Genomic DNA, 15,825 nt, shown 5'->3' on the forward strand with positions numbered 1-15,825 from the left:
CACACACACACACTATATCCAAAATGTTGGTCACTTTGGCTCATTAAATATATTTTTTTTTGCTACAGAAGACCATTGTCTCTACTATCCTCTTAGCTACAGTATATGTAATGAAGACTACACATTACAGAGTAATAATAAGGATACAAGCGGGCATGATCAATTGCAGCGCATAACAACAATCTCCTTTAGTATTTGGTGTGTCATTGTACGGAAAACATTGCCAAATGAATTCAACTGCCGTAACGAAGAATAAGTATACATAACTTAAACATAGACGTTCACTTCCGTTAAATAATTCACTGCAACAGCCAAAATCCTTATGTCACATCCATCAAAGTGACTCAGTGGACCCAGGAATAAGACACAATTGCAAGATAAAAGGTATGAATGTCCACAGGTAAAGAAGCAGTTAATTAATAAAATGTCAATAAGTTAACATTGGGACAAATAGGCGTTTCCTTAGTCACGGCACTTATATTAATTTGGCAACTTTTTCAGTACACTACCACAACAAATACTGCAGGAGACTGTTGATACTCTGCCTTTGAGCATGTCCCCTTGGATCCTTATACCCCTGGTGGTTTAAAGAAAATCATTGATTATCCTCATTATTACTCTGTAATGTGTAGTCTTCATTAAGTATCCCAGATTTCACTTCCCGTTTCCTGTCAGTTGGTTTATTCTTTTTTTTTGGCCTTACTGTGCCTTTTTAATTTATTCTATTCTCTTCTTTATATACACTTCTGTACTTTTTGCTGTATGGCAATCAATTAGTCATGACACATTTGCACTTTTATTACTCACCAATTTGGGAGTACATTTCGGGTGGTGTCCTGGTTGGCGGTTTCTAGATGGACAATTGATCTGTTTTTAACAAACCATGAGCATGTGCACTGTTTTTAGATGCGGGTAAGTGTCTATAATAAGGTGCATCTAAAAACAGTGCAGAACACTGTAACAGTGAGATAACAGTGGGAACACCTGTAATCACTGCATCTGGGGAGAGGTCACTTGTAGGGACAGAAACGTTTATGTATGTAAAATAAAACATATTGTACCTTTTAGGTTAAATGTCTGCGAGTGCCTGTTTACTATATGTTCTATTTTTATACCATAGCAGTGCACCCATGCCAGTATTACTGTGGAGCGTTTTTGTCAATTTTTTTACCCACTATAACTTAACTAAGTGTGGTGAAACCTATCCCTGCTTTATTTTGCAAAGCCAGCATAACCCGGCCCACACTGATGAGACCCATTAAGGTCGAAACAGCTGTCTGTGGGTAGGTTTACGGGCTATGCATCTTAACCCAGGCTGTGCTCAAGCTGTGCAATGCAGAAAGCATAAGCTTTAGGGGACCATGTCATATGGTTTTGAAGCAAAAGGTGGCACGGTGTGCTCATTTGCATGTCACTTCCCAGAATCCCTTGCTGCAGTGGAAGCCCTGTATGCTGGGTGATAATGGTGAAAGGCAGGGTTGCAGACCTGTCTCAGACATGCAAATGAGCACACAGTAATATTTCCATTTGAGATATATAGATATATCTCATAGAAAAGCCCAGATAGTCATTCAGACCTTTTAGGAATCATCGATCCCATCTGAATGATCCATCTGGTCTCCTTTCGCAAAAGAGCCTTCTCCAAATCCCCACCACATATGCCCAGTGTGACCTTTTCAATAGCAAAAGCTTTCAAGAGTGTAAAGTCCTTCTTTTAAATGTGCAGTCCTCTACTTACATGCACTCTAGCATGTTGGAATTTGTTTTGTTGCATTTTCTGACTTTGGGCTATTCATGTTATACTGGCCAGAGAATTACCTCACTGTACATATAGGTGATTTCATTATTGTTCACTACTAAGGGACTTGTGACCACAGAGTTGGTCTACCTCTCCCTCTAATATCAGTGTATTTGTGTAGCGTCCGTGTCAGGGGTCCATGCCATATTTTAATTATTCTGTACTGTTTTTTAATGTTCTTGTGTCAATTAATAAACTGTTATATTTTTTGTGGTACACCTGAGTGCTCTTAGCGGGTTTTTTTTCCCGAGAGGAGTGTCCCCTATGCAATGCTCACAAGGAAAGTCCATGCATAAATATATCCTTATATCATAATTGTCTTTCCAGAAAAAACAGCATACTTGAGTTCAGACCTCCAAACTCCACAATATCCGCAATCAGTAATGTCACTATCAGACCCTTAATAGCCACTCTGTGTGGACTCCCAATGGCCTTAAATAGGTATATCTTATATGGGCGTCACAGGCTATAGGTACAATGAATATAGTGAAACTTGATGAACTGAATGGCAAAGACAAAAGGCCTGTGCGGCTGAAACGCGTCAGAGTGCTTGCTGTGCTGTTTTCTATGTGCCAATAAACTTTTGTACCCAGTACCCTGCAATCTCCGGTCCAACGTTTTTTTCCAAGGCAGTTGCACCGCCACCCACAACCTCCTGCTATTGTTATTGGCCCGCGAGCACCGCCGGACATGGTTGTTACACACCGGCTTATGGTTACCGTTTATATCACTAGAGTGGATGCGAGGTTACTCTTTTCTTTACATATATATATATATATATATATATATGCAATAACAATAGCAGGAGGTTGTGGGTGGCGGTGCAACTGCCTTGGAAAAAAAGTATGTGTTCCTCTTTCAGGCTTAATTCTGAACTTCTGTTAAACCTATATTCAATTATGCAGCACATGTTCAAAACCGCAAAGCAGGTGTTCTGTGGGTGGACGCAAGTCTAATACTCTTAATTACACAGGACTGCTGTTGTAGCACTTACTGTTTTCTTGTTATGCTATAATGCTATAGGACATATTATAACGTTTTTACCAGGCCCTGGATCTAGTCTGGGTTGCAATGTTCAAAATCTACAGGTCCTGAAAAGTAGCAGGCAGTATAAACTCTGCTTCGGGCAGATTTATTTGCTGCAGAACCTCCAGATCTAGCCCAGATTGAAGAATGTGTACAGTCATTCGTAGACATAGTCATCTGTCATTAAAGTTTTCTCTGCTTGGGGACACTTTAGCATAGTGATGGTAACTGGTCTTATCTGCTCTTTTCAGGATATTTTGAATACGATCATAAGGCACTGTCCATCTCGTTTCTTTTTCCTGGGCTTACCTGGATTCACAATTCTCATAGGGGACTTCATCACAGCTGCTGCCAGAGTTCTGAGTACAGACATGTTAGAGGTACGTATGACAATGCTCAACCTGTACTCTCAAGAGAGAGCACAGTCGTTAACAAGGTTCAGATTTCTCCACTCCAACAGGTGTTGACTCATTAGTGCAACGTGAAACTAGTCTCTGGGGTAAAGATACCATGGCAGCTGATGTGTGAAATTGCAGGATAGGATGACACACGGGTATTGCAGAGGTGTTTCATCAAAGAGGCGAATTTTAAGAAATCATATCCTCGCTAATATTGTGGCACGAACTGTGGAGACTTTGGTTTCACAGTCTCATTATCTCTGTTCAATAAATGAGATTGAAAATCCAGGGTTTGGGAAAGGTGCCATTGTGCAATATCGGTATTTTAGAAAGAGAAATGTGCTGTCATACGGCTAATTCCAGGAGAAATGTGAACTTTGTGGGCAATTTCTAAAATAAAACGTATAGTTTGTACTGTGTAACTGGGTCCAAAGGGGTTAATTCTATATACTCCGAAGCAGTGGTGTGGGGATTTTCAGCTGAAATCTGCCCTTATGGCTACTTTGGACTAGATAGCATTTACCCCAAAGACTTTTCTTCATTAACACTTTTCTTCATTAACACTTTACCTTCCTTAAAACTTAGAGGACTGCAACAGTTGCTTTCCCCTTCAGCACTAAAGGCATAATAATGGTTCTTGTTCGGATTTCTTTATATGTATTTACTAGTTAATACATCATGTACATCTGCATCTATCACACAGGCATCCCAATCATCTTCCAGTCTCTCAAACATCACAAACACTGTTACCATTGTAGATATTAAAAGTCTGGGTGAGGAAGTGGACATCGTTGGGCTTGAACGCATGTTAAGCTTTTGCACCACTTACCTCTCGTCTGTTAGGCAGTGTAAGGCCGTCGCCCGAAAACAAATGCATTGCCGCCGCCGCGTGTGCTTATAGTAAGCGCGACGGAGCGACGTTGCGTCGCGAAAACTGGTAGCTGGCAAAATTTGATTTTTCAAGGGCTGTCGCCTCATGGGATGGCCCTTGAAAAAATCAAATGGCCGGAAACCCGCGCCGCCGCCGAAATATAACTTTCGGCGACTGGTGACATCACCCGTCGTGTCGCCGTCGTCATCAACGGCACTATAGGCGCGGCCTTAGATACCTGAAGCAAAACCTTCATTTTCCTGGGAATACTATACATATCACTGTATTTCTTAGTAGTTCGACCAACAGATGCCTTCCAGTGCAACTTTAAATGGCAGCTATGCTGGGCAATGGTGGACAAGTTTGCCACACCAAGTACACATTGCTGGGTCATATCTCTGACCCATCAGTCCCCTGGTTGTTGGAACACAACTGATAACATTGTCTTGAACGCACCTACCTTCTTTTTGCATTGGTAAATCTAAGCAGCTGTAAAAATCTTACTCCTGATTTTGGCACGTAAACAAACTCGTACAAAACTGTGGTTTTGATAACCAACTGCTGCAGCTTTCTAGGTTTCCCACCACAAATACCATCAGTGACCGCAGCATTTCCCGATCTGAACTATTTTGACTTGCCCTTTTTCACTTTGTGAGCTATGCTGTCCCCCGGCATAACGAACTAGATAGCATGAGAATAACATGAGGTCATCAGCTATGGGTATCAGGGTGAAAAAAAAAAAAAAAAAGCAACAACTTGAAGACCAAGGAAAGGGTAATTGTGTCTCGTGGGAAGAATAATTCCCATCATAAGTACTACTTGTAATCAGCCGCTGTCACCTCAGGCACTTGCCGTTCCTCCACAATGCAGAAATAATTATTGGAAAATGGCTAACAGGGAATGGAAACAATTCCAGGCCGGGTTGATTAGAAGTAAATGTATCTGAGCAGGGTAAACTACCTATATGAGCGACTTAATACAGTCCTAGTGTTCTAGCCCTTTGCTTTGCAATATGTAACAGTCCCCCTGTTAAACTAAAGGGGGGCAAAGCTGTACATTGGTCAGCTGACATTAAGTAGTGCCCTGTCCTCGTGGTGATATTGGTGCTGGAGAAGCATAGAACGTGTTGCAGGTTGTGGACTAACATAGGAGTTCTCAAATGTCCTTTCTTCAATTGCACCCGTTTGTACGTCACAGATACTTGCGACATGTCGAAACTACACCACCACCGTTGTTCATATTGTTTTGTAATTGGACTTCTATGCTTAAAATCTCCACCGATATGTCCCATGTTCCTGAAAGTTACGAAGCACCCCATTTCACGTGTAGCCGTTTTCCAATGAGCCACTTCACATGTTATCAGGCGCTGCGTCAAATGTGCGTTTTAAAACTAAAAAAGTTTTGAAAATGTGCAGGGAAGTAACACCTAGAAGAGGTTAATGCGGGATACGGTTAATATTTTACTATATTTCTAAGACATGGAGGAATATTTGGGTCTTTGATAGTTGGTGGGGGCGGGGAGGGGGGCGGGGGTACCTTCCTAAATATGTGTATCCTGCAATATGAACCACTATTGAGTGACTAACTGAACGTGCCTATTTACCTAATGCTGCTTTTACTTATTTTGTGTTGTGGCTGCAATAATGTTTAGGAGTGTCCAATCATCAATAGATGGGCTCCACTCCAAGCCCCTCCGCCCCAAGCTAAAAATACGTTTTGTCAAAATTATTTTGGTTTATTACAGTATATGCACCATATTACCCAAGACAACAATAATAATTTCTAGGAATTGAAGTGGACATATTTTCACCCCTCACAGAGTGAAACTTTAACATATATCAGAAGAAATGTGTATATTTCCATGTATTCAGGAAAAACATGCACCATTTATGTAGATTGTATTCATTTATTTCCGTCTTCACTTTACCAGGCTCCACGATTGGAAGCTCAGATAATTCTCGGGTCTCTTGTTTGCTTCCCAAATCTTTATAAGGACATCCCATTACTTGAGTCCTCCCCTGCAGCAAGTGACATCATCACAGACCACAAAGACATTAAGGTATACGATGCACTTTTAATATGGCATTTCTCCTTTATAGCACGAGTCCTCTCTGCACATGGTGCAAACAATTCATGATGACCACTAACGCTGGTGTAATAAAGAAAACCGGGGAAAACACCGCAAAAATAAAGTAATAAATATATGGAAGAGACATTGTTGGTTATAGATTAAACTGCAATAATGCTGATTTGGGGCACTTTTGCATGGAAAAGCCCATTGACTTCAAAGAGAGTTCCCATGCAATAGCGCCTGGTTCGCCCCTTTCATTTTAATGAAACACCCCCATAGACTATAAGGGAAATTTGACATTTCCGTTAGATTTTATAGAAGGTACTTTATATGCCTGTAAGTTCAGATACCTGTTTTGTAAACTCATAATCACTTTTCTCAAGATACACTAAAAAAATTCTAAATACGTAAGAAAACTTCACTACCTTCACTCCCTTTGGGCCACATCATATAAATGAGCATGATGCATTATAAAAGCAAACCGAGTATCGTGGTTTCCAGTCTCCAGCCATAACGTTTGCTTAGAGAACACAACTAACTAAAATCCCTGTACAAATGTTGAATTTCCACAATAATCATCATCAATAATCCCATAGACACAACCAACAAGGGAACCCACACCCATTCCTCCAATTTCTATATCCGTTTTTTTTTTTTTTGGATAACGTTAAAGTTATTAGGGCGGATAAAGTAAAGGGAAGCTTTTTAATTCTACAGATTCCCAAGTGTAGGTTTGAAAATAAAATAAAAGCACTGGGAGTGTGTGCAGACCAGAGGCTTCTGGCTCCATGTGCGGAGTTTGACTGCAGCGTGCACCCGTAAACCATAAGGCTAGTGCCTTAAAGGGCGCACGGAGAGGACGGACGTTGGGACTGGAAGTGTGCAGACATACTTCGTGTGCTTATTGTTAAGGTGGAAAGTGAATCCCAGCAGGGCAGTGCACTCCTAACACTACTCCATGACTCGAGATGATAAGCTCGTTCTAGAATACATAATACCGTTGGCATATTTAAAATGCTCCAGCACTGTTCTTGTTATATGAGGTTTCATTCTTGATTTAGAATAATACGAAGATACTTTTTGTTTTGTTTTTAGAGCTATTTAATTAATGTTCTGTTGAAGAATGCCAGAGACGAGCCAAATGAAGCACCCAGGTAAGATTTAACAAAAGTTAACAAAGAAACAAACAGCTGCCACGTTACATAGTTTTCCCATACATATTCTTTAAGGGGTTTGCTAGGACATGGGATCTACTTTTTTCTGTTGAATGGTAGAGTGTGACGCACGGGCTGCTTTTGCAATGTTCTTTAAAATCTACCCTATTTCTTCTTATGTTGACTGAAGTTTGACAGTGCTATTAACGCCAAAAACATTTTTGAGACACACGATGGGTAAATGCACTCTTAAAAATATTCAGAACTCTTTTATATATACTTCCCCCCCTCCCGCCTATGATCCAGATGATATACATCTTATTAATATCTATCAAAATCTAAAAAAAAAATTATGTAATAAAAGATTTGAATCTGTTTTATACAATCCCTGAAAATGTAATACAGAAGCACATATGTGTTGGGTACTAAAAAGTGTAATCGCTTCTGCTGTTCTATTAAGACAAATGTTTGCTAGATCTTCCTTAGGGATAGAACGACATGGCAGATTTGTATCAGATGAAGCAAGAATTCCAGACTAAATAGACATCACTTACTGTACCACATTTGTGATACAGGACTATTAAACAATTAATTGGAATGAGCAGGAAAAATTAAATAACGTTAGAGAGATACTGATATCTACTAGATTAAAGATTTAAAAAAAACATGCAGTACTGCAAATCAGAAAAACTTACGGGGACTTAAAAACTTAAGAGGAAGAGGTGTTGGAAAACAGCCTGTCCTGACCTTACTGATGTATCAAAAGGTTCAGCATACCCAAATTGAAGAAGACAAGCTTTACTGGTACATCTTGAAGTCTGACATTTGAAAAATAATTACTCTTTAAAGTTTAAACCAATACAAAATATTTAGTAAATTTGAAATATTTTTTGGGGGGGGAGATATACGTTACTACGTGTAACCAGTTACTCTTTTGTTTGACGTGTTTAGCTCAGAACATAATCGCAACGTCACTGCGCTGACGTAAATGGAAGAGGAAGGTCCTCCTGTTCAAATTACGTTAAACGCTGAAAGCAAATGTGCCTAGAAAATGAGCAAAGAAGGCATGACATACGCTGTACGTCTGCACGTCATAAGGCCCATGGAGCGCCGGCCCTCAGGACATACAGCATACGTCATATTGGCAATCTAGTGGTTAAGCATGAAAAGGAAAGTAAGGCCCAGCAATAAAAAAAAAAGAAGCTTAAAAGCCCGCAAGAAATATATTTGTAAATAGGTTATTCTAAATGTGATCTGTGTCTATGGAGTGGCAGCAACATTCCTTTTTGCAGCTGTTAGGAGACTGGCCTCAGGGCTAAAACTTGAGACCTCTTCAATGCACCTTTAATAATGTAACATTTAGTTGAATTGCTAAGACAGTTGAGTGAATGCTTTCATGTTATTGCAACCACTGAATACCTTGGGACTCTTAACCCTTTGAGTGCCTCCTGGCACCCGCGACCACGTGATCGTTCTGTCACCGATGACGGAGCAGAAGAGCAGTCCTCTTCCATGTCCTCTTCCTCATAGATCGCAGGAGCACAGAACTAGATCACCCCTACACAAATGAGCGGTAAGATTAGAATGTAGCTACTCTTGTCATTGGGCCCCTGGAGGGCCAAACCCCATGATTTAGTAACTACATCCCTGGGCACCCAGAGGGTTAAACAGTGAATGTTTTATCATTTCATTGAAAGCTAATTTTCTAACCTAATTATGCCTGAGGCATGATTATAAACACTGTTTATTATATGCTCCTGATTTTGCAAACAGGGTCCTTGTCCTTTGTGTGTGGCGCATATAGTGCAATTATTCCATACTTCCTTTTACTCTCTCCTCTCCAACCTAAGTAGTCATCCAATTTAACTTTACATGTTCATATTAATTACTATGTAATTGCACAACAAGCAATATATTTTTGTTTTTGTGGTCATTAAAAACCAGAAACATTGCTAGTAAACACTTTTGAAATGACAAGTTTGCGTTTTCACGGACTGTTGTTGATAGTTATGTTGTATCATACCCGAGTACTCGTCTCTACTTCCCCCTTACACAATATTTGAACTTTATAGCCTAAAAAATTTAAAAAATCTCAAACATTGTAGTAGAAGGCATATTGTGGCACACTAAATAGTGCAATCACTTTGCATCAGCAGAACCATGGGAAGCTAGATACATATAAAACCAGGGGTGGCCAACTCCAGTCGTCAAGGGCCACCACGCGTCAGGTTTCATGGCTATCCCTGCTTCAGCACAGGTGGCTCAGTCAATTGAGGTTAATTGAGCCGCCTGTGCTGAAGAAGGGATATCTTTAAAATCTGACCTGTTGGTGGCCCTTGAGGACTGGAGTTGGCCACCCCTGGATTAAACGGATAATGTGGATGAGAGACTTTTGCCAGTGTAGGATACGTGGAAGTGGCTTCTTCACCATGATGAGCATGAGTAATCTCTGATATGTTTCACTGTAGATTATTGTAAAATGAATGAATATAGGTGTTTTAGTAAACACAAGTCATTCAAATCATGCTTACGATATCCATGTTTCCTTATACAAAACACCTGTGCTTTTCCATATTGTTGATCACACACACGTTATTCTAACATTTTCTGGTTTTAGAGAAATAAAGATGCAAATTGCAATCATTAACATGTATTTCAAAAGGGAGTATGACATAACTAGCTTTACCAAAATCAGGTGTGTATTCATGTATATGTAAACATTGTGAAGCTAGTTTAACAGCAGATAAATGATAAAATAATCCCTTTTCCTCTGTAGTGCTGATAGTGTGTGCAGCGCTGGACATCGAATTTTGCCAACACAAATGGCTTAGTCTAATTTTGGTGCCTGAGGCACAGTGAGATAAAGTGCTTCAGGTAACGCAGAGAGTTTTAAATGGGGTGCCCTTTGCTTCCAAGGCAGTATTCCTACCTCTAACCTACACCGAATTGATAATAGAGATGATGTTACTAGGCTGAAAAGTTTAACTTTGGAGGACTTTAAAATCAGATCTTCTTCCTTTTAATGTGAAAGTATAAGAACATGGAGTACGGCAAAGAGCTTGTTAGCGCAATGCCAGCATAGCAATCAGCCACTTATTTGTACACAGGTAAAAAAAAAATGTACTGGAATTCTCCCGCTGTCACGCCGATTGTACACAGATGCAAATATAAATCTTTACGTATGACTAATTGCAAGTGGGCAGTTTTGATATATGACATAATTAACTTTTCTTCCCTTTTTCATGAATCCTTTTCCAAACATTGCAATTGTAGTAGTACCACTAGTCCTATTCTAATAGCCATTTTCTTCCCCAAGGTGTATTGCAATATGCTGTCTTGGATTGTGGATTTGTGAAGAACTTGTGCAGAACTCAAATCATCCTCAAGTGAAGGATGCCATCAATGTCATTGGAGTAACCCTGAAGGTACCTTTTTAAATGTATTCTTTCTATGACTTATATGCTATGTAAATGCCGTTATTTCCATTGCTTAAACAGTGGTACCTTAAAAATAGCAGTACAATGCTTACAGCTGTTCACCCAATTTTTTTTTTTAACCACTTTTTTTTATTTGTTTATATCTGTATGTGAACTATGGGGTCTCTGGAGGTTAAACTTGCTATTTACAGCTCCTGGGACCCTCTGTTTGCCTGGATTGTTACTGGTGAATGTAACACATTGCAGTCTCTTCCCTGGGAAACACAATTGCAGTTTAAATCTCCTGAGTCATGCGAGTCAATAGGAAGCTGCCACGTCATCAGTAGGGTGACGCGGGGGCTTAGACAACCAAGAAGTACCGGCACTACTTTAACCATGAAGTATTTCTGGAACCAGCTGGCCGAAAGAGCTGAAAATAACACGGTTCATCTCCGGGGACCCTCTGCTTACCATTGGGGGGGGGGGGGGCGGGGAGCAGTGGGGAATACTGCATCAAGTTGTAAGAAAGATTGTAGCCCTAATAAACAATGGAATAGAGCTTTTTGGCTTTAGAAAGGTTCGTACAATATTTGTTCTGAAAGCAGAACGGGCAAAAATAAGTCAAACATAATTTTTATTTAAATAGAAAGTGGAAGCATACAGTTATAAATTAAAACATATTGATGCACTCTAGGATTATAAAGAAAAGAACAAAACATGGCTGTCGTACATACTCCCTAGTACAATCTCAGTTTGACATTTGTGCTGAATTTTAGTGTAACAACTATTTGCACTGCAATGCACCAATAGTCACACATTACATTCCTGGCTTTATGCTCTATTTATAACTGTCACATCTTGGGGCATTACTGATCCATAGTATTATGCACTATTTTCAACAAAATGAAAGTGCGTGCAAGTAATTTCCCTGTATCCGTTGCAGAGGTGAGAATATACCATTATGATATTGTGTTTACGGTCGTCGCACCTCTACATATATCCATACCTTCCCTAGCTTACTGGGGTTTGAATGAATGAGTGCAGGCGTTTGGGTTACTCTCAGGAGGTGGAAAAAAAACATTGTAACACAAGTAGCCTTGTTTTGAGTGTAAGAGTGGGTACTGCTACACATCTATACTTGTAGCTGTTTCCTAATGAGAATTCATCTCAATAGACTCAAAGCACAATTTAACACAAAAGAATGTGCGGCTGAATCCTTTCCTTCTTTTTTTTTTTTCCTTATGTTATTTAGCATTTGAAGGGCATGAGACAATCGGGGGAAAGATGAACTCTTTTTGTGTCTGATTTAAAAGAACCTGAAACCAAAAAAATGCTTTGCAGGGTACAGTTTCTTCAGATCTGTTTAACATCTTAGTCGCCAGATGTGAATGAAAGGCTGCAATGAGGCAAAACGAGTATGTCTCCTTGTAAAAGTGCCCTTAACCTTTTCCAATTGGATTTCACAATGACCAGGCCGATTTTGCATTTACTTGACGAAAAAAAACTTTACAGTTGCTTTTATTAGAAACATTGATCTAAATATTAAGACCAAATAGTTTTCTTTTTCATCATTTTGAAAATCATGATTTAGTTAATACATCGGTTTAGTTATGCAGAGTAGGGGGGGGGGGAGAGAAGAGCTGCCGTCTTGCATTTGTAACACAACCAGCTAACGAACATTCCAGTCCCTTTATCCATTGTGTATAGCTTAGCCAGGTGGAAAACCGTAAAGGTTTTGTGTTTTTGTTTTTTCAATCTCTTTTTTCTGTATTAAAAGATAGAAAGTCACAGTGACCCTCAGATTAGTTGTGACGCACAGTTTGGAATTTGGACAAATATAATTCTCGTTTCATGCTTTGTTCTGGCCTTGGAATGCAATGAACAGTAAGGCTAAGGCCCCGCTCCCTCCGTCAGCGCTCCCGCACTGCAGACAGGCGGGGCGCTGACAGACACAGACCGCGATATGTGGTCTGTAGGGAGTGGGAGGTTTGAGCGGGAGGGGGGGCGTGGCTTGAGCGGAGGGACCCGCTACTCTCCCCCCCCCTCCCTCCCTCCACGGGCTCGGGCTGGCACTCATACACACACGCAGACACACACACACACAGACACACAGACACACAGACAGAGGCAGGCACTCACGCACTCAGACACACATACACACACACGCAGGCACTCTCTCACACACACATACACACACACGCAGGCACTCATACACATACACACACACAGAGGCAGGCACTGACGCACTCAGGCACACACATACACACACACAGACAGGCACTCACGCTACTTTCCCTCCACACTCCTCCCCGCTCCCCGAAGCCTCTCCTCCTCCCGAAGCCTCCCCTCCTCATTGGCTCACAGCCACACCACGTGACGCGTCAACGCTAGGGATCGCCATTCTCTTGTATCCCGTAGCGGCTGACGCGTCACAGCGTGTAGTGAGCTGTGCAGCCAGGGGGGACCGGGACCGGCTCGGGAGGATTCCCCTGCTGGTGGGGAACTCGCGTGTGGCCGCCCGCGCCGCCGGGCGCACCGGGTCCCAGGCCCAATGCTCCTCCTGTAATTACTTGGTGTTTTTAACATGTAAATGTTCTCCTACTCTGGGCATTATCCCATGCATTCTGTGCTTGTTTCAGTTCAGCACCATGGACAGATAACTGCTTTCAGCAGCAGTCTGTTCAAGGACTGTGTGCAGTAGAATATAAATACAGTAAGTCCTCGTTTTACGACGCTTCGTTTTACGACGAATGGCTTATCCGACGCTGTCCAATGCATCCCTATGGCCGGTTTTACGACGCCGAAATGGCTTATCCGACGCTCTTACGACGCTTTGCAAAGTTGCAACATTATGTCAATCAGAAAGCTGCAGTCAGAGAAATCATCCAGATCAGTCTGTGTGAAGGTTTTGTGGTATATTTATGCCTTTAAACATGTCTAACAGTTTTATTATACAGTTCTGGATTCAATAAATAGAATCTTTACATCATAATCTATGTGTGTGCAGCATAATCTTATTGTTTGAGTAAAATATTTTGTGTATTTTAGCATTAAAAATGCCTTCAGGAACGGAACGTTTAATTTAGACAGTGTTCCTATGGGAAAACGGGTTTCGCTTTACGACGCTTCGCTATCCGACGCCATATTGAGTAACGCATTGCGTCGGATAACCGAGGACTGCCTGTAGAGTCATCGAAAGACTGTGAAACTGCTAGTTTACAGTGTAGAGCAGGTGTGGCCAACTCCAGTCATCTCAGGCTACCAAAAGGTCAGGTTGTAAGGATATCCCTGCTTCAGCATAGGTGGCTTAATCAGTGGCTCAGTCTCCGACTGCACCACCTGTGCTGCAGCAGGAATAGCTTTAAAACTTGACCTGTTAATGACCCTTGAGGACTGGAGTTGGCCACCTCTGGTGTAGTACCTAAACCAATTTGTAGTTCTCTGTCAACCATTTAAGTTTGATATTAAGTATTGTTTGCGTGTTTGTTTGTTTTTGTTTTTATAAACCAGAATGCAATGTTCAAATGGGTAATAATAAACCTAATAGGAAAAAGCTGTAATTTTGAATTCATATTAGAGAAATACCTCTTTGGTATAGTTATAAGACAACCATTTTGACTGCTGGCATTATGGAAGCAAAAAAAAAAAGTCTAAATCTTAAAAATGATTGCAGTGTATACATATATGTAAATATATGTTTAAGTGTTTTATTTTAAACATTCTTCTGAGACAATTGATTTGATAAATGCAAAACCATAAAATGTCTCCTTATAACCTTTCATAGGAAATTAGACTCTTAATTGCTTATAAAAATGGAAGTGCAATATTATACACTTGCTAACCTAACGATCATCTCTTTTATACTTTTATCGCCTGGTTGTAGTATACTAACACACTGTAGTCACTTAATAGGTCTGCAGGGCTGTGTATTGTATTGTATCCTTTTTTGATTGATTGAAGGTGCCGTGTAAGAACTTTGTGCAGCAGAATTACATTTGTAAGAAAATATAACATAAATATCAAAAATGCCTGGAGGTCTGCTCAACATCTTATCAACGTCATTTTAAAAGGCTGTTATTCTCTTGCCAGGCTTTTAATGTATTAGTTATTGCGTGTCCGCGCACGTGCAATAACTCGTGACCATGGTATTCTTTATTTGAATCTAACATCCTCTTTGTGTTGCTTGTGTTTTTTTCTTTATTTCATTTTGTGAATTCCTAGTTTTTGAGTTTTTCCTTTTATTTTTATTTTTTTAATCTAGTTTTCCAACAAAACAGTTGCACATGTGGCCTGTGATGTCCTTCAACTTTTGATTTCCTACTGGCAAGAACTTCAGAACTCTGATTCACCTCTGTCCAGGAAAATCACAGAAGTATGTCTTGTTCTGTAAATCCTTAACCGTAGAAATGATTGAAGTGCTCTCATTATTGACCCTCCTGAGCTTTCTCCCATGATATCTAGCAGTGATATGCAATGGGGAAAACAACCTAATAGTCCGTAACGAACGGATGAAATCGGGTAAAATGTGTAGGCAGACAGAAGTATACTTTGTGTTTTCTTTCTATGCTAGATATTTATATGAAAATAATTGCTGTTTTTCAATTTGTGTTTAAAAAAAAAAAAAAAAAAAAGCCAGGACAGCTTTGTTTTCAGTTATTAGGTAAAAAATATTAATTACTGCTTATTGCATATTTGTACCGATTACCATTTTTCCTCTCTGGTCTTTTTCTCCAGATTCTCGTAGCAACGATCTCATTCCTATTGCCTAGTGCAGAAAATTCCTCTGTGGAGACAGATAAAAAGGTAATTTGTGTGAACTGTGAGCTATGCGAGGCACGGCCAAAGTGTTTATAATCAAAATGCAGAATGCACGATCCTGCCCGACAAGGAAATTCAATCTCTGGAGTTCATGCTGCCCTTGTTTTACTGCCTGCAGTTACATGGTGTGGGCTGTGCCCACCACGCTCGACTTTATCTTCTGCTGTTCTTCTGCTGAGCTCCGGCACCACCTCCGCCAATCACAGGCTGCTCTTCACTACTATCAGACCTAACCCTGTGCCAGAGGTGGGCAATTATTTTGATTGGAGGGCC

The 15,825-nt window shown here is 40.5% G+C and overlaps 1 protein-coding gene across 8 annotated transcripts in view; it reads left to right on the forward strand.

Moving 5' to 3' along the window:
- The window catches only part of RALGAPA2 (Ral GTPase activating protein catalytic subunit alpha 2), a 315,640-nt gene that overhangs the window by 154,128 nt on the left and 145,687 nt on the right, over positions 1-15,825 (forward strand). For all 8 annotated transcript variants that reach the window (XM_075596242.1, XM_075596238.1, XM_075596237.1 and 5 more), the window contains 6 exons: positions 3,076-3,204; positions 6,024-6,152; positions 7,260-7,318; positions 10,635-10,743; positions 14,996-15,106; positions 15,469-15,537. In XM_075596242.1, the coding sequence (XP_075452357.1) occupies positions 3,076-3,204; positions 6,024-6,152; positions 7,260-7,318; positions 10,635-10,743; positions 14,996-15,106; positions 15,469-15,537 (606 nt within the window). The remainder of the gene's footprint in view (positions 1-3,075; positions 3,205-6,023; positions 6,153-7,259; positions 7,319-10,634; positions 10,744-14,995; positions 15,107-15,468; positions 15,538-15,825) is intronic.

Source organism: Ascaphus truei, chromosome 4 (assembly GCF_040206685.1).
Source record: "Ascaphus truei isolate aAscTru1 chromosome 4, aAscTru1.hap1, whole genome shotgun sequence".
Taxonomy (NCBI): Eukaryota; Metazoa; Chordata; class Amphibia; order Anura; family Ascaphidae; genus Ascaphus; species Ascaphus truei.